This window comes from Leopardus geoffroyi, chromosome E3 (genome assembly GCF_018350155.1).
Source record: "Leopardus geoffroyi isolate Oge1 chromosome E3, O.geoffroyi_Oge1_pat1.0, whole genome shotgun sequence".
NCBI classification, from domain to species: Eukaryota; Metazoa; Chordata; class Mammalia; order Carnivora; family Felidae; genus Leopardus; species Leopardus geoffroyi.
The window spans coordinates 25,332,660-25,355,401 of NC_059340.1; the positions used below are offsets into that span (position 1 = coordinate 25,332,660).

At 42.9% G+C, this 22,742-nt stretch overlaps 2 protein-coding genes across 35 annotated transcripts in view; one reads left to right on the forward strand and one right to left on the reverse strand.

The window, feature by feature from the left end:
* LYRM1 (LYR motif containing 1) lies at positions 1-21,745 on the reverse strand. 14 transcript variants are annotated; one of them, XM_045460469.1, is made up of 5 exons: positions 19,942-20,661; positions 10,495-10,633; positions 6,584-6,743; positions 2,171-2,263; positions 1-1,039 (listed from the first exon to the last, which is right to left on the reverse strand). In XM_045460469.1, the coding sequence occupies exons 3-5, from the start codon at positions 6,740-6,742 to the stop codon at positions 923-925; spliced, it is 369 nt and encodes a 122-aa protein (XP_045316425.1). In that variant the 5' UTR covers position 6,743; positions 10,495-10,633; positions 19,942-20,661; the 3' UTR covers positions 1-922. The 14 variants fall into 14 exon arrangements, with proteins under 14 accessions (XP_045316425.1, XP_045316414.1, XP_045316413.1 ...); XM_045460458.1 differs by lacking the exons at positions 10,495-10,633; positions 19,942-20,661 and adding an exon at positions 21,641-21,745; XM_045460457.1 differs by lacking the exons at positions 10,495-10,633; positions 19,942-20,661 and adding an exon at positions 21,113-21,219.
* The window catches only part of DCUN1D3 (defective in cullin neddylation 1 domain containing 3), a 39,422-nt gene continuing 37,481 nt past the window's right edge, over positions 20,802-22,742 (forward strand). For 15 of the 21 annotated variants that reach the window (XM_045460438.1, XM_045460434.1, XM_045460439.1 and 12 more), the window contains exon 1: positions 21,257-21,443. The gene's annotated coding sequence lies outside the window, so the exon portion shown is untranslated. Of the gene's footprint in view, positions 20,914-21,230; positions 21,444-21,590; positions 21,760-22,742 lie in introns of those variants that run through there. The other 6 variants (XM_045460451.1, XM_045460445.1, XM_045460450.1 and 3 more) reach the window with 6 other exon arrangements.

Genomic DNA, 22,742 nt, shown 5'->3' on the forward strand with positions numbered 1-22,742 from the left:
TCGATAAAAATTTGTTTTTATTGGTGATGCTCATCGTCTTTGGAAGTCAGAAGGAATGTTAACAAGGTGTGTGTGACTTGCCATGGGATTCCACACATGCAGGAGTATAAATCCTTTGTGTTTTGATTTCTCTTTGTGCCATTGCTGTTTAGACATAATTTGAAAACCAGTTTGGCCCTTGTACTTCCTAATTATGTTAAGATAAAATATTCATAATGAATGCAGTATGAGTTTCAAGTAAGCCTTTCAAATCCTAAGTGTATCCTAAGTAATCACAGGCTTTAAGATAAAGTAAACATACGCATTTACCTAAGACAAGTACTTTTACGTATGTATATGTCAGGGGCAGGGTGTCATGTAAAATTTCCATGAAAAACCACGATAAATCCAATGATGCACTTTTTAAGGGTAGTTTATCTGGAAACTGGGATGGTCAAAAGACAGCAAAACATATACAAAGAAGCCCACTTTTAAGCAAACCTTTGTTTTTTAAGCAAAAATTCGGGAGAAAGAAGCCAAAAAATATTCTGAAGGCAGTGTAGTTTTATGGTAGCTATGAAGACTTTCAGCAGCTGGCTGATTTCTTCCTATCAGCTGACATGACTGGCAAATGACATTTCCATGAAAATCTTTGTCATCCTTATCTTCCTTCTACAGGCCTTGGCCTTGTTTCCAAAGATGCTTCAGTGAGGGTATATAAGGTCCATGACCTCTAGGGTTAGTGTCATCCACTTTAGGCAACAAGACCCTGATGAAGTGTCAGGAGGAGTGAGCACAGATGTTGGGGTGAATACCAATATTTTAGAGGTTTTTAAGAAGATATTTAAATTTTTACCCCTAATCGAAGAGAAGGGTTTCATCATCTGGTTTACATTCAAGATCTAGTAGGCTCATCATTCTGAGAAATGAATTTTCTTCTGGGTTAGGAAATCTCATCATGAGACTTGAGATATACTGGTTTGGAAAGTTTCCTCAGTTTTTCCTGGCTTCGAAGTCCCCGGCCTCGTAGTGGGGTAAGGCCCATTGGAGGCAGATGAATCTGAATAGGAAGAGTAAGAATAATGATAATATTAAGAATTATAATCACCAGAGCAGCTTATTCATTGAGGATTTACTAAGTACCGTGCTCCCTGCTAAGCACTAAATCTACACTGACTCATTAATCCTTAAAATCCTTACACACATTAATCCTTACAATAATCTCATAAGGAATTAGATAATATTTATAGATGAGACAATGGAGGCTCAGAAGTTAAATAACTTGCTCAATCTTACATACACATTAAGTGGTAGAGCCAAGATTTGCATTCCAGATCACATTCCAGAGCTTGTGCTCTTCTTTGTCATACTGCCTGCATGGAAGGAACAATGACCACAGATCACATGGTGAGATGAGAATCCAAAGAAGGCGAGAAAAAAAGTTTGGGTAGACAAAGCTATTCTGCGCAGAGTGGAAAACTGGGAGTAATCTAAATGCCTACTAAAGAGCTGCTGGGTAAATTATGGTATATTCTTGTAACAGGATCCAGTGGCAACCATTTAAAAAGATGGGAGGCAGAGATGGCCAGGACAGATGACATAAACTAAGTAAGCAGCAAACAGTATGTCCAGGATCCCATGTACTTTAAGAAAACGTAGGTACACGAATATAGAAAAAAAGACAAGATATTACCAAACTATTAGGTTGAGCCAATACCGGGTAAAATTGTTGTTTTTGTATTATAGGTTAAGAGTAGAATATTGGCAGTTTCATATAGTGCAACCGAACAGTTACAGTGGTTACTTCCACAGGGTGAGAATTTTGGACCATTTTCACTTTCTACCTCATGCACTTTTTTAATGCTATTAACAACAAACCTTACTTTTATTATAAGGAAAATAAAAATACTTCCATAAAAAAGGTGAAAGTCAAAAAGACAAAGCTATCTAAATATGGGCTAGCTTTCCCTTCTATATGTGGGAAAGTTGTATGAGTAGGAGAAATCAGGCATTCATTGACATTTTAGCTTGTTGTGATGGGTTGGCGGCATGCAAGGATAGCTTACTTCCAACATGCCTCCCACAGAAGCTCTAGACTGCTCGACAAACACTGGCCTTCTTGGTACACGTTCTTGGAAATAACTGGGTTGGTGAGGAGAAGTACCCGCCACATGTTAACTGTCACACTTACTGGCCGTGGATAAGGAATCTGGTAATGCAGTCCAATTTCAATCCTTGCTGTGCATTCATCTATACACTGTTTAATCAGGTCTGTGTCTGTGAGCTATTAAAAGAGGAAAACAGGTGAGGTTCTTAGCATCTTTCTAATGCTCCTTATGTAGAGGTGTACATCTTCTTCAACTTTCTCAGCTCACCAGCCAGTAAATTCAATGCTGATACTTTGAAAAATCAAAAGCAATTTAGTATAAAATTTACTGTGGATTAAACTTTTAAAAAAATTATGGCAATAGGTAATACCTGCACACAGTAAAACATTATTCAAATAACACAAAAGGATATAATATAAAAACAAAGTCTCCTTTTTACCCCTCTCACAGTTCCCCCTTCTCAAGGACCACAATTATTGGCAGTGTTTGTCCTCCCAGGGATATTCTATGTAGATAAAAGCATACGTGTATATATACACTTTTTTTTTCCTTACACACAATAGCTCTCTTTGTTCTGAACTTTGCTTTTTCCCCTAACAATGTGTAGCTCCTTTTATATTTACACAGAGAGCTGCCCATTCTTTTTTTTTTTTTTTTAATGTTTATTTATTTTTGAGAGAGAGAGAGAAAGAGAGAGAGAGACAGACAGAGCATGGGCAGGGGAGGGGCAGACAGAGAGGGAGACACGGAATCCAAAGTAGGCTCCAGGCTCCGAGCTGTCAGCACAGTGCTCGACGCAGGGCTCGAACCCAAGAACCATGAGATCACGACCTGAGCCAAAGTCAGACGCTTAACTGACTGAGCCACCCAGGCGCCCCAGAGAGCTGCCCATTCTTTCTAAGAGCTGCACAAAATTCAAACATAAGGCCGTGTAATAATTTAATCAGTCTTTTCCTGATGGATATTTAGGTTATTTCCAGTTTTTTTCCATTATAAACAATTCTGTTATGGATCCCACTAAAGTTTTTGGCTTACACGCAAATATATCTAAAAGATAAATTCCTAGAGAACTGCTGGGTTAAAGGGTGTATGTTCATGCATGTTTAATTCTTTCAGATATTCCCTCTAGATTCAAATTACCCTCTAAGAGTGTACCAATTTATAGTCCCACCAACACCCTGATGAGAATGCTTCTCCACCTCCTCTCCATGTGGATCAAACTTGAACCCAACTGTTTCAGCAAGTGCTGTCCAGAAACCCCCCAAGTAAGATATTGGAGAATGATCCACTTCTTATTTTGAACTGTAAACTGCCTTGTTCACTGGTAAGGGGAAGAAATGGCTTTTTAAATTCCCAAATAGTCAAATTGTGGTAGTCCAGTTTCAAGTAAAGGGATGACAAATTCATTCTAAAAAACAGAACACCAGGTAGAAGGGGAGAAACCCTTACATTTCAAGGATGGAAAATGAGTCAACATGTGGCTCTGCTAAGAGTTTGCAAGTGGGCCTCAAAGCAGAGCTGGGATTGCACCAGTCCCAGATGACACCCACAGTGACGTCTGGGCCAGCAAGGCTTGGAAATTCCAAGGGCGTGCCTATTCTATGGCACCTTTTGGAGCACAGAAGAGTTCTAGGAACTGCAGTGCACAGAACTACAGCTGGGTCCCCTGGGGCAGAGGGTCTGCTTTCTGACCTCTGCTTCTCAGAAGCTGTTGCTCTGATGTCCACATTGGGAATAGATTTCCATGTTCCCATTTGCCCATTAGGATTCAGAGCAATTCATGAGATACCTCTGAATTATTATTAAAATCTCACAGCAAGTGAAGTTCTAAGAAACGTCTTAAGTCTGCGTAAGGGACTGGGGAGAAAGAAGCCCATCATAAAGATACGTATGGTTAAGGGGGCTGAGGGCTCCTGGGACTGCAGCTGTCCATTTAAACAAATCTGGGTTAGAGCTCTCCAAATTCAGTCATTCATTGGCTGCCTTCATGATTCTGCTATATCCACACACCATTTATACTAACATTAAGCTTTCTCTTTAAATGTACTGTCTCCTAAGCATAATATTTGTGGCGTTATCTGATATGCTATTTTCTAACACGTGGCAAAATACGTATCTTAAAAACCCATGTACCTTCTCCCCAGACACAACAAAATAATCTTATTTATGTCACATCACTGGCACATACACTTCCCTCTGACTCACACCACACTGGGCCAGCCCAAGCTGAGGCAAAGGAAGGATTGATTACTGCCATAAGTGAAAACCCTAAGGGCCTTGATCAGTCCTCACATGAGTGAGCCTGAAAAGGTTTACTGGGCACATCCTGCTATGATATCTCTTCAGCACCGGGCTAGACACTGTGAGGCCATGATTCTTGCCTTCAACTATGATGGTTATTACCTGGGCAGAACAACTCTGATGCATAAAGCTACAGAAAAGGCATGGAGGCATGTAATCAACAGGGCAGTGACTGCTGCAGACTGCTCTAGAGGAGTTCAGAATAGATCACTGTCACAGGGTTGAGTGAAGGCTCATGAATTCAGTGACAACCACAAGGCAGGTCCCATGGGATATATAAGAAAGTATAAGACATTGTCTCTTTGCTCGAGGAAGTGGCAGTCTGGTTGGGGAGACCACACCAACATAAATGAAACAAACAAGAAGGAATGTGACCAACTACATAGGGACAGGCATAGGTTATAGTGGTCTCCCAACTTTTTGATTATTTACTGCTTTCAGTAAAAATTTCTGAGCCCATAGCTCCTATACATGTACTCATACTGATTTATAAAATATATTAATAAGTGCATTAAATACATCAAAAACCTTATAAGTATACACCAAATACACATTTTAATTTTTTTTATTTTTTAAAGTTTATTTTTTTAGTAATCTCTACACATAGTGTGGGGCTCAAACTCACAACCCCGAGATCAAGAGTCACATGCTCTCCCAGCTGAGCCAGCAAGGCACCCCATGAACAGACATTTTTAAAGGATGCAATAAAAAATAAAGAGAAATAGCACTTGCAGTATTTTATTTCCATTTCTCAGAGAACTGTTTAAGGACTTCATTGGGCATATACATTGTGATGTGTGGCATGGAAAAGTTTGGAGAAGCTGGAGGAAGGCCGGAAAGGCAGAAGCTTCATGAGCAGGTTGGTTTTATGAAGCAGACAGGATTCAGATTCTGAGATGGGGAAGATAGTGTTGTTTGGGAGGGTTTCTTTGTAGTGCTTACCCCAATTGGAATTTTTTTTAATTTCTTACCATCTAACTCTGAAACATCTTTGAGGGATCCTGTCTTGGTTTTGCTCATTTTATGTCCTCAACATCTAGTCCAAAGTTTGGCACATGGTGGGCACTCAAATACTTGCTGAATGAAAGAATGAGAGCAGAGAGTTGCAGAGTGGTGATGGGAGCTATGGCAGAAATAGGCAAGCTGGAGAGGGGAGGCATCCTGGTGGAAAGAGGTGTTCTGCTTTGGATCGTTACACTTGGTGTAAGGCCCTTCAGGAGGCTGGTGAGGGGCTGAGGCTGGGTTTTCAGATGTGGGAGCTGAAACCATAAAGTGGTTGCACAGTCTCTGGGCCTCAGTGCAGAGGGCTGACTTTCAGAGGATCCTTTAAGCTGTCAGGAGGGTGTGTGGCAGGAGGGTGTGTCCAAAAGGACACAGAGACAGGGGTCAGAGAGGAAAAGTAAAGAGAGTGGATTGTCAGGAAGTGTCATGAGGGGAACAGTGACAGCATTGACTTCCTGAGATCAATGAGAAGGAGGCAAGGAAAGTAAGAAGCTGAAAGCCTCTTTCCATGCTTAGTGCCAGGCAGTCTTTGTAAGGAGCTAAGAGCCAATGCTTTATAGTCTGTGGGATGGGTCACATCAAGCCTCTTACAAATGGTTTTTGGCTCCCTGATGTCTAGGTGTGCAGTTCCGTTAAACTACTTAATGGAGGCACTTTCTTACCCAATTCTGTGGTCTCAAAGGGCAAACTCACTCTGCTAGCCAAAGAGGCTTGAGTTCAGAGTGAAGTTGTGAAGGGAACCCTGTGTCTTTATCCTATTCTCTTTCTTCTGAATGGGTTTATACTTAGAGGCCTTGAATAGTTTATGAGTTGAAGAAAAAAAAAAAAGTTTCACTGTGCACCTCCTGTGGGAGGGGCCGGGAACAGGCACAGTGATTGCGAACTGCTCCTCCCCTGAAAACCCTCACTGGCCTGGCTCCTGTCACCTGGCTCATGGGGTCTTACAAGGACGAGGACGCTAAGACACTGACAGGCTGGACTGAGACCTGAAACAAATGACGGGAGGAACCCAGGCTGGGCTCTGCTGCCCAGTAGTTGGGCAAGCTAGCTGGGCCGTGCCTCTGAGCCCTTCCTGCCCCACACTCTGCCACTGTGACCTGTGCTGCTCAGTCCTCTCAATTTTAGGACGAAAAAGAACAAGTATCACAAGACACTGCCCTCCTCCTTACAGTTTCCAATTGGGGCCTACTTACATTTTTGTTTTTCTGGAACAGCGTTCTGGCTTCATTTAATATGTACTGTTTTTCTTTAATGGTGTCTTCCATCTGCCCTGATGCCGCCTGCCATTTCCTCACAAGCCTGAAAATTCTGCGGTAGAGGCCAAGAACTTCTTGTCGTGTTGCTGTTGTCATCCTCAGACCCACCAAAATAGAAGAGGGGAAATTTGCATGAAAATTCAATTTGACAGTAGGCAGCTAGGCAGATGTACATTTTTTTTAATCAAGCTTTTTAATTAGTCTGGAAATAATTGCTCTTTCTCAACAGATCTGTTTGGTAGCATTGCCAGAATGTGCTATAGGAACACCAGATCTCTCTCAGCCGTGCTGGTATATCACCCCATGGTTCAGAGTTCATGTTTGCTACGATGGCAATTTTTACAAACATGGCAAACCAAAATTCAAATTTACTATACTTTAAAGCAGTACATTCTTTACCAGAATATCTTGGGAATGATGCTTTTAGTGTGTATTTTTATAAGATAGCAGTACTTACCAGAGTGCCTGGAAAAGGCACATTTTGAAAAACTAATTTTTTTTAAGTTTATTTATTCTAAGAGCGCGCATGTGCGAGCATGAGCAGAAAAGGGGAAAAGATGGAGAGAGAATCCCAAGCATGCTCTGTCCTGTCAGCATGGAGCCTGATGTGGGGCTAAAACCCATAAACTGTGAGATCATGACCTGAGCCGAAATCAAGAGTCAGATGCTCAACCAACTGAGCCACCCAGGTGCCCCAAATAACTAAAATTTCTAGTTAAGTAACTTGAGTTTAATGCAGGGATCTCAAATTCAAGCACATCCAGGGTCTGGCAGGTAACAAAATGAGGGAACCTGGCTAGGTAGAGACAATGGCCAGGAGAGGACATCCCCCCGCCCCCCCCAAAAGGTACAGTTGCTACTCAGTATCAGGCAGCTACTGCCATGGAGAAATGAGGGCCTAGGAATGCCAGATTTCCTGATAGTTTAACAGTAGGTAGCAATCCATATTTTTTAAATGTGAAATCTCAAGACACTAATTCATTCTTTTCGAAAGTGTGAGTATCATGAAAGCCAAACATACTAGGTCTGCAGGCTCAATTCTACCCAGAGGCTGGCAGGTTGCAACCTCTCTTTTAGTTCATCATAACCTTGTTGAAAATATTTCTCAAAATTGTTGGTCTGCTTCCTTGTCCATGTGAGAACGGTACAGTAAGTATAACGGAAGATCTTGCTGATGATGACTAAAGAGCTTGTGGCCTCTTTGGGTTTTTACTCTGAAACATCAGTTTTAATTTCAGGAAACTTGGCTAAGTGAGTCCCAACCTAAGTATATTCCCAAAGCTAAATTCATTCATTCATTCATTCATTCATTCATTCGAGAGAGAGAGAGAGAGAGAGAGAGAGAGTGGGAGGGGCAGAGACAGAGATACAGAATCTGAAGGAGGCTCCAGGCTCTGAGCTGTCAGCACAGAGCCCGACGTGACCCATGGACCATGAGATCATGACCTGAGCTGAAGTCAGATGTCTGACCAACTGAGGCATCCAGACACCCCTAAATGCATTAAAAAAAATTAAATTCCTGTCATTTTTATTTTTATTATGAAATATTTCAGATATACAAAAAGATATAGAGAATAAAACAGCCATATATTCACAATGGATCTTAAATAAATTATATATATATATACCCCCACTGTATCCCTTCCAGTCAAATTTCCCTTCCTCTGTGCTAGAAGGAACCACTGTCCTGAACTTATTAATCTTCTCACACATATTTTTACACTTAACATTCTATAGTATTGCTTAGCAAGTTTACAAACCTTATACAGCTGACCCTTGAACAATATGGGGCATAGGAGCACTGACCTCCACGTAGTCAAAAATCTACAATAACTTTTGACTCCCCAAAACTTTACTAATAGCCTACTGTTGACATGAAGCCTTACTGAGAACATAAGCAGTCAATGAACACATATGTATCATATACTATATTCTTACAATGAAATATGCTAGAGAAAGGAAAATGTTAAGAAAATCATGAGGAAAAGAAAATACATTTATAGTACTGTTCTGTATTTGCAAAAGAAATCTGTGTCTAAGTGGACCTGCATAATTCAAACCCATGTTGTTTAAGGGTCAACTCTCTATGTAAAAGGTATTATGTCCTTCTGCAACTTGCTTTTTTTGCTCATGTTTGTATGATTCACCGATGTTGTCACATGTAACCCTAGCTCATATATTCTCAATATTGCAATTCAGTCCCAGTATATTGTCTCTTCCCCTGCTAATGTTCTAATGATGGGACATTAGGTGTTTTCCTTTTTCTTTCTCTTTTTACTTATGCAAAAACTTCAGACTATGTCTTTACTATTTACTACTATATCTAAAAGAAATTCAGGGAAGACAGAAAAAAGAAGTCTCAAAACTAGAGGATTCTGATTAGTCACATTTTAGAGAATGAATATATCGTACGGTCTTTAACAAAAGGGTAGGCTGGGAAGACAAGAACACATCTGGTGAGTAGCAGGGCCAGGCACTGGAACACCTCACGAGTACTGGGCTTTCCTCAAACAGGCTCATCAGGATGGGGAAGTAGGCTGCTCACTGCCCTTTGAGAAGAGGACCCATTTCCAACTCAAGGTGGAGGTGTAACATACGGAGACTGTATGCTTTAGGGTGGTCCTGAGCTCCTGAGGACTTGGGCAGCTAAATGCAGATGGGAGCTGGGAAGAGTGAGTTCATCTAGAAGTTCTAAGTACCTGCAAGGAATTTACCTTAGAATTTCTTTTGAATAGGATTGCCTCCCTGCCCCCTGACCCTGGTGACCTTTCTTAAGCAATGAGTAATGAACCAAGGCTTAATCACTTGCTGAAAAGGTTGAAAGCACTGCTTCACCCAATTCAAAGTTAAGATGAAAGTTATAATCAACACCAATTCTGATGTCCATGGATACCTCACAGAAAAAAATGCTTAGAAGAAATTCATAAAAACCAGGAGAGAACATCATTCTTTGTGGCTAATCGTAATAAAAACCCATGAGATGATGACTTTTCCTGGTAAGGAAACAGGTTTCTGAGTTTCTGGTTCTCCCTAAAACTCCATGGTTTCATATGAAAATACGTGAGTCAGTTCCTGTGAGGGGCATAGAGTCTGTAACTACGATTAATGATTGCTTCACTTCCTTAACAGATGAAACGTCTCTGACTGCATGACACTTGAGGAAAGTGACGGAGGTATGGCATATTAAAGCAGTAGCAACCTTCTCCAAAGCCTTTGTTTTTTTTCTACTACTCGAAAGAGCCGCCACAACTTCAAACTGTAACTGGTCATATGCTATAATCGGATACACAAGCCCTGCAATTAGGGTACTCAAGGTCATAGGCAGTACCAACAATCAGTACTTAATAGGTCTATTTTCAAAACACTTTAATTAACGTATACAGTGTTTTGAAAACTAATCCTGAAAGGGAGATTGATATCTCCCTCTCCACCATCAGGTGACCCAGAAAACCCAAGTCTGAAAGATTTCCGGAGAAGGGTCTAAGGCTGTATTCCCCATTGTGCACTATTAGGAAGTCTAGCTTAACTACACTTCCCAATCTTCAGAGAATAGGCAAGAAAAGAAAAATGCCTCCTTTGTCGTTTCCTTACTGGATTTCTTTCGGTTCTTTGAGGGAATCACATTTTTCTTACTGTAGGTAGGGGTATACACGCATGCTGTTCCCTCTTTCTAGAAGGCTCTTTCCTGACCCTCTCTCTTTTACCTGACCAACCCCTACTCATCCTTCAATTCCCAGTGAAAACCTGGACACCTCAGAGAATCCTTCTCCCTCCTGTCACCACATGCACTGGGTCAGGTCTGTTGAACCTTCCCATGGATTCTTGAATTTCTTCTTTGTGGTACTTACCACTCAAGTAATTATGGTTTGTTAGTGCCTGTCTTCTCCCAATTGATCCTTACGTTTATGGGGACAGTTATGACATCCATCTTATTTACTGCTCAATTCTTGGCACCTACCCAGGTCTGTAATTGGTGTTCCACAAATGCTGAATAAATAAAAATATCTCATGATACAGAAAGCTTGGGATTCTAGAAACAAAACTGACCATATAAAAATTTTTTTTTCCAAGCTCTTTCCCCTTTGGTTTATATTTTTGTCTTTGTTCCTAGCAAGCAACCTGTTTAGAAAAAGTGCTTTTTCCCTAAGAGTGTTCCTTCCTATGGATTCAATGACTTGAAACCAACATTTATTCCTCCGGAACTATCAATGATTTCTCACTACTGATGCAAGGCTGAGATGGCTCTTTTCTTTACTAGTTTCATGGGTTGATCCAATGTAATGAGGTCTGCTGGGATTTTCCCACAGGCAACATGAGAAATATCAAATTATTTAGAGGACCACATTTTTAAAAAAGATTTTATTTTTAAGTAATCTCTACACTCAACATGGGGATTGAACTCACAACCTTGAGATCAAAAGGTGCAGGCTCCACTGACTGAGCCAGCCAGGTGCTTCTAGAGGACCACAACTGAACCAGTCTCACTCAACTGGCCATGAAATCTACTCTTACAGAATTTTTAAAGTTTTATATCTTTGATTATGAGATTGACATTTGGTCAAACTGTTTCACTTTACTTCCTTAACCCCAAAGCCCCAGAATGAGGAAAGGTAAGAGATATGAAGTGTTCCTGGGAGGAAATGTGACTAGAAACTGGCCTTTTCTTCTTCTTCTTTTAATGTTTATTTATTTTGAAAGAGAGAGAGAGAGAGAGAGAGAGAGCGCGCACGTGAGCAGGGGAGGGGCAGAGAGGGAGAGGGACTCCCAGACTCCGTGCGGTCAGCAGAGATCCTGACACCAGGCTCTATCTTACCAACCTGATCTCACTATCATGACTTCAGCCAAAATCAAGAGCTGGACGTTTAACCAACTGAGCCACCCAGGTGCCTCGAAATTGGCCGTTTCTTAAAATCGTACCCCATATATACATAGTACCAAGAAAAAATTCACAACTAAGCATCTTCCAAGTGAAGCCTGGGCCACTAAGAAAAGGCTGATAAATGCTGCTAGTGTGGTTTGGTCTCTGGTCACAGTTGGGAGAAGTTTTCCCGACAGCAGGTGTCCCAAAGATTGGTTGGGGAGGTTATTTTTTGGATGTACAAGTATTTTATAATGTACTGTAATAGCCTATCAAACTCATAATTTAATAGCATGATTTTGATTTCACAGCAATAATATAGAGCTTCTTTGAGATGAACGTATTATAAAAGGTTTTTTTAATGTTTATTTTGAGGGAGTGAGCATGCACAAGCAGGGGAGGGGCAACGAGAGATGGGGAGAGAGAAGGGGGGAGAGGGAGAGACAGAGACAGAGAGAGAATCTCAAGCAGATTTGGTGCTTCACCACAGAGCTTGATGTGGGGCTCCAGCTCATGAACCGTGAGATCATGACCTGAGCTGAAATCACGAGTCAGACACTTAACCAATTGAGCCACCCAGGTGCCCCTGTATAAGAAAAGTTTTTAAAGCTGGCCTAAAATATGGGTAATAATAGTAAAAATTGTGATGCAGAGTGTGAAATACACAAGTTTTAAAGCTACAGCTCTAAGGCACCCTGCAGGGTCATGCCTTGGTGTTTATTCTATCATCCACTTACAATGCTTGCTTTCTGCTAGTTATCACACCCCACCTACTAGATACCTATTTGCTCCCAAGTTTTTCTGCGGCCCCCTTTTCTCTGCTTCTCTCCTAAGCCAGCTATTGATATTTTGCTATTTCATTGTGTCTTTTTCTTCACAGTCTCTGAATTCCTGCAGGGCTCAGACTGTTTTGCACATTAGAGTAATTATAATAATACTACACTTTGCTCTGTACTAACTGTGCTAGAGAGGCTTTGCTAGGTGCTTTATGTATGTTAACTCCCCAAATCACAATTCTATAAGGTAGGTAACTACCATTACCCCTTTACAAAGCAGAAACCTGATGCAAAGAGAGGTTAAGTAACTTGCCCAAAGTCACATCAGCTATATTAAGAGGTAAGGCTGGAGGCACCTCTCTGGCTCAGTCACCAGAGACTCATCTCAGGGCTGTGAGTCAAGCCTCAAGTTGGTTGTAGACCTCACTTAAAAACAAAACAAAACAAAACAAAACAAAACAAAACAAAACAAAACAAAACAAAAAAACGGGGCATCTGGGTGGCTCAGTAGATTGGCATCCGACTTCAGCTCAGGTCATGACCTCATGGATTGTGAGTTCAAGCCCCGCGTGAGGCTCTATGCTGAAAGCTCAGAGCCTGGAGCCTGCCTCAGATTCTGTGTCTCCCCTCTCTCTCTGCACCTCACACACTCTCACTCTGTCTCTCAAAAATAAATAAACATTAAAAAAAAAAAAAAAAAAAAAAGAGGTGAGGCCAGGATTCAAACCCAGACCCAGTCAGTCTGGAGTCCAGCCCAAATGTTTAATCACTAAATAGGATGCTCAATCTCAGTAAATGTGGTTGAATGTCTGTTAACTGCTTTAAAGAGCTTGGCTAGTTTGTGACAAAGGGAACTCAATTTTATTCCCTTCCCACAAACAGCAAAAAACCATTGTTTTGCACCTTGATATGAATAACCTTTTAATAAGGTTTTCCATATGCCATCTGCCCTTGCCTTTTTTTTTTACATTTATTTATTTTGAGAGAGAGGGACTGTGAGCAGGGGAAGGACAGAGAAAAGGAGGAGAGAGAATCCTAAGCAGTCAGTGCGAAGCCCAACTCGGTTCGAATTCATGACCTGAGCAGAAATCAAGAAATGGACACTTAACTGACTGAGCCACCCAGGCACACCGCCCCCCGCTCCTGACTTTTTTAAAAAGTTTACTTACTTAATTTTGAGAGAGTAAGAGTGTACATGAGTGACTGGGGGAAGGGCAACTGTCCTTCCTTAATAATTGTGTTGCACATCAGCACCTTAAAAGATGCTGTGCACCTGGCAGGACTGGGCTGCTCTTCCATGCGCTATGGCAACTCTGTTCCATCACTCCAAAAGGAGTGGACATCATAGAAGACTCACCAGGGCTCATTACAGTGCTACCACTCTGCAGGCCTTACTGGTCCCTCCCAAGCATCTATCCTTTCAGTACCCACTGGGACCACACACAGGAGATTCTAGGGATACACAACCTTGATAAACAAGCAGACTTAGTCCCTGCCTTCCTGAAGCTTACATTCTAGTGGCCAAGTAGATGACATACAAGAAAAACAATTTCTGATGGTGGTATGTGCTCTCTAGGAATGAAACAGTAATAGGATTCAAATGAACAGAGGCAGGGTTATTTTATTTTGGGTAGTTAGTGCCATTTGAGTCCTGAATGACATGAAGGAGCCTGAGCCTATTCAAGGGAAGAGTTAAGGGAAGGGTGGTTCAGGAAGAGGGTGGCAACCAACAAAGGCTAAGAGGTGGTAAACAAGTCAATGTTAATGCAGCAAGAACCTGTGGGGAAGGTGGGGCCACAGGTGAGCAGAAATCTAGGACAGGTTGGGAGCATAGGCCCTGGAAAGGAGTTCAGTTTGTAATCTAAGAACAAAACAAAAGGAAGACATTGGCTGATTTTAAGCAAGCTGGAGTACCATGGTCTAATTTGCATTTATTCTATCCTTTAAAAAAATTTTAATGTTTTATTTTTTGAGACAGAGAGTGAGCAGAGGAGGGGCAGAGAGAGAGGGAGACACAGAATCCAAAGCAGGCTCCAGGCTCTGAGCGGTCAGCACAGACCCCCATGCAGGGCTCAAACCCGTGAACACAAGATTATGACCTGAGCTGAAGTTAGATGCTCAACTGACTGCGCCACCCAGATGCCCTTAATTTACATCTTTTAAAATGTGCTGGATTTGGGGGCACCTGGGTGGCTCAGTCAGTTGAGCATCCAACTCTTGATTTCATCTCAGGTCATGATCTCAAGGTTTGAGATTGAGCCCAATGTCAGGCTCCACAGCCTGATCCACAGTGTGGAGCCTGCTTGGTATTTGCTCTCCCTTTTCTCTCCGCTCCTCCCCTGCTTGTACTTGTGCTTGCTCTCTCTCTCAAAACAAACACTAAAAAAAAATGTGCTGGATTTCAAATTGTATCTTGCACATGGTGAAAAAAGTTTTGCCTAATGCCACCTAATTGACAGGAGATTTGGGATGAAGAGCCAATAAACCTAGATGATTATTTCCCTGACCAAGAGTTTTCCCATTTTTATTTTGGAGTCAGTTATGGGGCAGTAATTAATCTCCTAAAACCAAACGAAACACACCACCTACTCACTCTTATACTCCGTGATGAGTGGAAATAGTGAAAGGTCTGGGTAGGTTCCAAGAACCCACTCTATACAGCACGTGTAGACACACGGCATGTTTAGGTTTGGCTTTTCAGGATGTCTGCGTGAAGATATGCTAGTATTAGGGGATTTATCCACTTCACCCTTTCCCCCACCTTTGGAAAGACCATCACAGCATAAACACTGAGGAGTTTAAGAGCAGAGATGAAAATTCCTTCTCCAGATGAAATTTATAGAAGTATGACTCTGGTCTCAGGAATGTCAAAATTCCCAGTGTTGGACTCTCATGAGGCTTTGCCTTCTACTTAAGAAAAAGTGTTGCAGTATAAACAAGGGACAGAAAAGGCAATGGGAATTAACTGACTTTCCAGCCCCAGGCAGAAGGAAAGACTCTTGCCATTCTTTCAGTATCTGCTCCTAGGTGGAATTTTTCTTTTTCTCATCATAACTAATGAATGTAATAAGAGTTAAATTTCTCTCCCAAGTACTTTATGATTGGGTGGGTGGTGGAGATTATGAAACTCACCCAAATGGTCTCATGTGTTCATTGTGCACCCATGCTGGCTGGTCCCTGTCCTGCTGCCCAATCTCCTTAGATCTGGCACCCCTTCTTTTTGCCAAATGAAGGTCCAAATTCACACAACTGAAATACTCTTTCTTTGCCTAGCTGTTGATTCTCATTCTTGGATTTCCATTACTTTTCATAGGGTGCCATCTTCATGCTGAAACAGGTTCAGTGACTCTGCTATGTGTACTCCAGGCACCTCCAGCACACTTGTATCCTAAGTTAATCCTATTCTAGTGTAATTTTCTGGCTGGCTTTACCTTTCTTCTTCCACTGTGTTCTGGGGAGGGAGAAAGAAGGTTGGGACTATGCCTCATTCATCACACTCTTAAGACTGGGCACAAAGTTGGAGCTTGAAATATATTTGTTAGAAGAATAATACATTTACACACGAAGAATAGTCACCAGTAATGTCCCTTCTCATTCTGAAACACACACAGTGGTATGTGGGCCAGGTTTCCCAAGTGAAGACCCTAGAACATTTAAAAATACTAATTAACCCTCACAATGATGTTTTCAAGAGTGGTGCTGTGGGTGTCAGGTTTGGGGAGGAGGCCTTATCAGTTCCATCCTTACAGTTATAATAATGTAACACATACTCTTAAGTTCTTTAAAAGTCAGTAAGTGTTGGTCCACTGGAATGAAATGATTTACTATGTTTTCATGAAGCTTAGAACCAAACATATAGAAAAAATATGGCTCAGACACATTTTCTCTTGGGAAAAAAAAAATCTTTCTTGGGAATAAGATCTATTGCAACCAAATGATCGGGGATCAAAACCAACCTCCAAAATTGTTATTTGGAACAAGCAAACAGATTTTCTTGCCCAGGAAAGCAGAGGACAGAATGACTGTCTTGGTTTTAGGCATTCAAAGTTTTTCCACATATGTAAGGAACAGAAGATAAAATGCAACTATTGAACAAATGGGTTCTGGAATGGTCAAAAGTGGGTTTCAATCCCGACTTCACTACATTGGTCAAGTCTTCCTGAGCCTCAGTTTCTGAAAAAGTGAAATGGGGTAACAATAGAACCCTCTTCAAAGAGTGGGGGTAAGGATTACTCATGAGATAATCCATGTAAATCACTTAGCATTGGGAGTTAACAAAGGCAAATGTTACCTAAATAGGAGGAAATAAAGGAGGAACAATGACGCCTCTTTTATCTATGCTAAACTTTGTCTGCAGAGATGGGAAAAGAAGCGTGTTGCCTGTTGGCAAATTTATTGCTTTGTGATACTGATGGATTTTCCTAAAGCTGTTTCCCTCTGATCATTAATAATCCCTGTACAGTAAAGGGCTATTGTTCTTCAGTATGAGCAAATAACCCAGTCAGATGCACTGCTTATCTTCAGACCACAGCACATACTTCTTACTGGAAATATAATGCAGGTGCCAACACTGAAGGCATGACCAGACTTCCTATTTTTCTTCCTTTATCTCTTACTCCTTGCTTATCCTTTGGCTTGTTTTTCTCCTACATCTCTTATATTTCCTACTTTCTGGTGTACACCCATATCCTATACAGTATCATCCTTACCCAAATCGAATAACCTTCAAGTTAAGCTGTGCCCCACACATCACTGCCCTCTATCCCCCACTCCTCTCAATTAACAGACAGGCAGACACACACGCCCCACAGACTTGTTTCCTGTCCTGGATTCAGTTTTTGGTTACTAGAATCCAAAAAGGGAAGTGTAATGCCACACACTGTTCTGCAAATCTCAGGATATGCTTGTGTGGTGTACTTAATCATACCACAGCTATTCTCTGAAACAGCATCTTTTTACACAGAAAGTGACAATATGGTGTGTCAGAGATAGGAGGCAGGGAGTGGAAGGTAGATCGTGTTTTCATTTTACTTAAAGGAATAGAATTAGGTTAGGCCCTGTAATATGGGAAATCTCCAGAACACAGGGAAAAACCAAAAATAATGATGTCTGAAAGGCTTCTAAATTATCCAAAACAAAATCATATGAGGCAAGTATGCTCATTCTAAATATACCAGCATAGGAGCATACACAAGATTATACTTGTAAGGGGGAACTCCAATTAGGCTTTTGTAACCAAGAGAGATACAGCTCTTTTTCCCCTCAGACAGAAATTCTAAATGGAAACCAAGTTTCTGCCCTTCAATTCAAAAGAAATGGAAGTATTTGTTTCCTTATCAGCATATTTTAAGAGACAAAAGTAAGGGTCAGTCAGAGGGGGTAAGAACCAGTTAGCAGAAGTAGGATGAGGTGTTAGATGTGTGTGGGTGTGTGTGTGTGTGCTGGAAATAGATGAAAACTAGGTCAACGCTAAAAATCAACCCCAGTCATTCATTCATAACTACCCAGAATTTCACCCCTTCATAGGAACTAGGAAAGTCAGAGCAAGAAACACTTAAGTTTAAATTAGCATTTAAATCCTCCTTTGTGATAATTTCCTAGGGAAATGGATTAGGAAACTGACAAAAGGGCTTTGGTTATAACATTAGATACAGCTGGAGTTTTCTAGCACCTGACCCTAGATCCAACCATCTGATGAATAACCTCGCGTTGAGTAGTGGTCCCTGCCTTCACAACAGTTTCCAAATACTCTCCACCTATCAAGTAACTACCAAATGAGCAACTTTTCTCATCTGCAGAGGCAACAGAGCTCCTTACTAGACAAAATCCCTCGACAGCAGGAGCAATGATTGTCCATCCTTATGTGTGTGGAACTATTTGCACCCAGAATACCTTCAAGCTCCTGCAGTTCAGTGCTGACCCACAGAATGTATTTCCTTTTTACTTCATTTATTTGTTTATTTATTTAGAGCATGAACAGGGAAGAGTGGCAGAGGGAGTTAGAATCTTAAGCAGGCTCTGTGCTCAGCGCTGAGCCTGACCCAGGGCTCAATCCCACGACCCTGAGATCATGACCTGAGCCAAAATCAAGAGTTGGATGCTCATCCAACTGAGCTATCCGGGCACCCCCACAGAATGTATTTCAATGATGGAAATATTCTATAACTGTGATGTCCAGCAGGGTAGCTAGCCACTGGTCACATGAAATATGGTTACTGCATCTGAGAAACTGGCATTTAAAAGTGTATTTAAGTACCTACATGTAAAAAATAAATAGCAACATGTAGCCAGTGGCTACTGGGGAACAGCACAGTTCAAGACCAAGAACTGCAAATCAAATGCCCACAAGGGTCAGGCAGACAGCTGAAAAGAGAGGAGGCCTTTGGCACTGAGCCACATACAAAGGCGGGGGGGGGGGGGGGGGGGGGGCTGGTGGCGGGGAGAAGCTTTATTGGCTCCAGGTGTGTTGCCAGATTCTTTTTTCAATGAAGCTGAAAATCTGGATTTTGATGTCTAATTTTTAAATGTTGGCAAGTCAATTTTAAAAAGAATTTAAATTTAAATCATTTTGGGGGCTGAATGATGTTTGTAGGCAATAGCTGTATTTCCATTTGCAATCTCTAATTTAGGCCAACCCCTTCAGCTCAAAGAAAATGACCTTCTCCAATGAATGCCACTGCTGATCAGTAGCAGATCCAAGATTGAAACCCAGGCCTTCTGATACTTCTGATATTCTTTCTAGATTTTATGAGATTAACCATATCTAGATTGTGGCTGGCAGTGGCAGCATCAGCAGGACAAAAGCTCCTTTGTCAGAGCTGCTGAAGTCTGTGACTGATACCTTATGAATACAGTATTCCTACCTAGCTATAACCACATATTGGGCCCTTTGGGCAAAGCTCTATACTAGAAGCAAGACACAAAGAAGAAATAGCCCACAGGGGAGTCAGACATAACAATTAACAAGCAAAGTCAGGCTTGCTGTAATGGACACAAATCACCTGCACACAAGTCCAAAAGCAATGACAGCTGGGGGAGGAAGGGAAGGAAGAGATTTGAGCCAGGGCTTATAGGATGAATAGAAGCTGGCTGGTGGGTGAATGAGTCTCACGGATTATGAGAGTGAGTCTCACTATTGCAGGATATTAAGGGATCCTGGTTTTATCTCTGAGGCCTTATCTGTGTCAAGTCTCCTTTGCTGGCTTCTGTTCTTCTCCGGGGAATCTCTGAATGTCTCTAAAAACTCCTGTGTATTTTCTCTGGGACTTTTCCCCTGACTTGTATATCTAACTTCTCCAACATCTTCACCTGGATGGTTAGTAGACTTATCGAACCTAGTATATTCAAGAGAACTTAGGATATTCCGTTCCAAACAGTTTCCCCTTAGTAGTCCTCCTTGGTTCCTCTTCCTCCCATACACTTCACACCCAATCAGGCATTAAGTCTTTTAAACTCTACTTCCAAAATGCATTCTGAATTTAATGATCGGCATTTCCACTGACAATACTTCTTGGCCTACTTTAACAGGGTCCTAACAGTTCTGACAACTTCTACCCTTCTCTGTCTAGCAACCAAGTGATTTTTTTTTTTTTTAAATGTAAATCAGGTCAGGTCACTCCCCTTCTCAAAACCCTCAGGTAACACAACAGCCAAACCCTTACCTTGGGCTAAAATGCTGTGCTTGTTCAGGCCCTGCCATTTCTCCATCACAGACCACTTTGGCCCTTGTTTTTTCTGCTCCAGCAACCTGGCTTTCTCGCCGTTTCCTTCCTCAGAACCCTGTCCGTTGGCTCTTTTCTCCACCTAGACAGTCCATCCCCTAGCTTCTTTCTTTTCTCGAATCTCTGTGAAACCCGGCCTTCTCTGAAGAGCTCTACCCCATTTTAGAGTGGCCCTCCCCCCATCTTCTACCACTTCATCCGGTACTATTGTCTTACTTGCGGATATCTTCCTTCCTGATTTACATTTTAACTTTAACTGTACATTTTAACTTTCTTCCGGACTCGAAGTCACCGAGCAAGGCCTCCGTTCTCGCTCTCATTTGTAAATCGAGGCAATAAGAAGCTAGTTCTCAGTATCCTAGGTCTCCGTAGCTTGTACGGGCCCTCGTTTGGGTCAACCTTCCCCAGCTTGACGCCTCTCGCCCCTGAATAGCCCCTGTTAATCTCCTATTTATATTCGGGGATCCAAGCGATTCAGCAAAGTTTGAGATGGGCCCCAAATCGGCATCTCAGAGTCCCCAAACCAGGCCTTCCCTTCCTGGCCTTCGGGCCACTTCCCAAGGCAAGTTCTCGAGGCCAGGGGCGACGACACCGAGCCGCCCTCGCGAGGCAGGGGTCACACAAGCACGTCTCCTAGCAACGTCGCACCCCCGCCCCCACCCCATCCCTGCCCCTGGGGAGCCAACCCCTTCCCCCCGTCTCCCGCGCCAGGAGTCAGCGTCTCCATCCCCTACACTCACTCTGCGTCAGTCCTGCCTTCCCCCACCCACAGAAGCGCCGCAGCCTACCGCGGGCTAGGAGGAGGCGGCGCCAGGAGCCTAGCAGAGCCGCGGGCGACGGAGGTCGGGCAGGTCCGGTAGGCCAGGCCGGACCAAACCACCGGGAGGACCTCTGTGGGAGCATTAGTTCCAGGTCGGGAGTAGCCACGAGTCTCCCTTACACTTCATACTGTAGCCCATATTCCGCCGTATACAAACAATATAGCCAACTTCATCCTCTCCCTAGTTTCTCTTTACCCCTTCCGCTATCGTTCCCCCCACTCTAGTCAAAAAAATGGTCCAGTCCAGCACCTCCTAGCCCTCCCTCCTCGTCGCTAGGTCTTTGCCCTTACTTGGCTACAGCTTCGTGCGTCTTTGCGTACGTCGTGACGCAATCTTCCACCCGTTCCTCCCCGCCCCTCTTCAATTCTCCCTCCTGGAGTCGGCGGCCTGCGGGGTTACCGGAAGTGATGATGCAGGAGGCGATGGAGGGGGCGGGGTTTGGGGGCGGCTGCCACCGGTGGGCCGCAGATGAAGAGGAGGCGGCGGCAGTGGTGGAAGAAGAGGCGGCGGCGGCGCGGGTAGGGAGCCTGGAAACGCGAGCGGGGATGGTAGGTGGTTTGGACCCGCCGGGCCGCCGTCGTTTCCAGAAAGGGTTTGACTGGAGGAACCTCTGGAGCAGCTGTGAGTTTGGGGGGGGGGGCTTTTGAGGAAAAGGGGGGAGCATTGAGAGATGAAGGGGCGGGGGTTGGGTACCTTCGAGAAAAGGGGGTGGAAGGGGAGGAGTGGAAATCAGCGCCTTGTCTGGACTGGTCCCTTTGGAGGAAGAGGCTGTGAGGGGAGCCTGTGGCGTGTCAGCCGCAGGGCTCAAGAAAACTTACCTACGGTCCCTGCCTCCCCACCGCCAGCACCCCTCAACCCAGGCCTGGGGATCTGGGGGCTGGAGCTGCCCTGGAGAGGGTGCAGACTCTGGTTCTATGCCCCGGGTAAGCGCCGTAAGGTAGGAGTCCAAGCGGGAGGTGGTGGGTGAATCTCCAGCTCCCTCCTCCCTCATTTCACTCCCCACCCCCATCCTTCTCTTTAATCATTAACAGCCCTGGAATTAAGGGGCTCAGACCTGAAGGCCTTTCTATGCACCTTTGCTACAAACGATAACCATCTGTGCCTGAGGTAATGGGGCTGGAAGCTTTGCCCGTGTCCTGTATAGGAAGTGGTACGGGGTGACAAATGTATTGTTTTTTTTCCATTCCCTTTCACCCCTTTTCTTCTCCCATATACCCCCCTCGTTTCCACTTCAGTTCTCTGTGGCTAGGTGGTAATCATGGTGGTTTTTCTTTTTTCTTTCTTTTTTTCCCCCCTTTATGTCACTTGATTACCTCTTTCGAATTTGGTGTTCAGCCTCTATCCCAGATCTTACTGCAAGCTTTGTAATACTTCAGTTACAGGCTGTGCCACATTGGGAGTACCTCTCAATGCCTGGTAGCTCCAAATTAAGATGAGCATTTTCTCCTATGAATACTGGAATTCCTAAGGCCTTGCAAGGATTCCTAAATGGCATCATAGCCCAGGAATCAAAGTCTCTTGTTCTAAATACTTTATGTGTGAGGAATTTACATGTTGTCAACTCTTTCCAAAATGATTTGATGTTAGGCTAATTCTGGATTTCTGTGTTTCTCTCCACCCACACTTCATGATGCACTTCAGAGAACAGAAAACCCCATATTACTTTTTTGTTTCTGCAGTTGGACCATAGGTTTTTAATCTTTTTCTACATTTGTTGGTCACACAAGTCTTCAGTGGCACATATGATTTGTGCTGATTTCCATCTTATTTAGCTGATTCTTTGTGTATAGGTGGTCTTAAATGAGAAAATGTGGTGTGTTGTTTTAAAGAAGAATACAAACCAATAACGGATGTGCAAAAATTATTTGAACAAGGCAGATAATGACTGGAAAGATCTCTTTATGGATGTTCTCTTGGTTT

What these genes read in the sequence shown, in the direction of transcription:
- LYRM1 (XM_045460459.1), bottom strand. Translation starts at nt 20,904, where the DNA reads ATGCTCCCACAGAGGTCCTCCCGGTGGTTTGGTCCGGCCTGGCCTACC. An exon ending in GAAGGCAGGACTGACGCAGA is followed by an intron (nt 6,751 to 20,741) that starts GTGAGTGTAGGG and finishes CTATTTTGGTGG; the next exon opens with GTCTGAGGATGACAACAGCA. An exon ending in TGTTCCAGAAAAACAAAAAT is followed by an intron (nt 2,264 to 6,583) that starts GTAAGTAGGCCC and finishes CTCTTTTAATAG; the next exon opens with CTCACAGACACAGACCTGAT.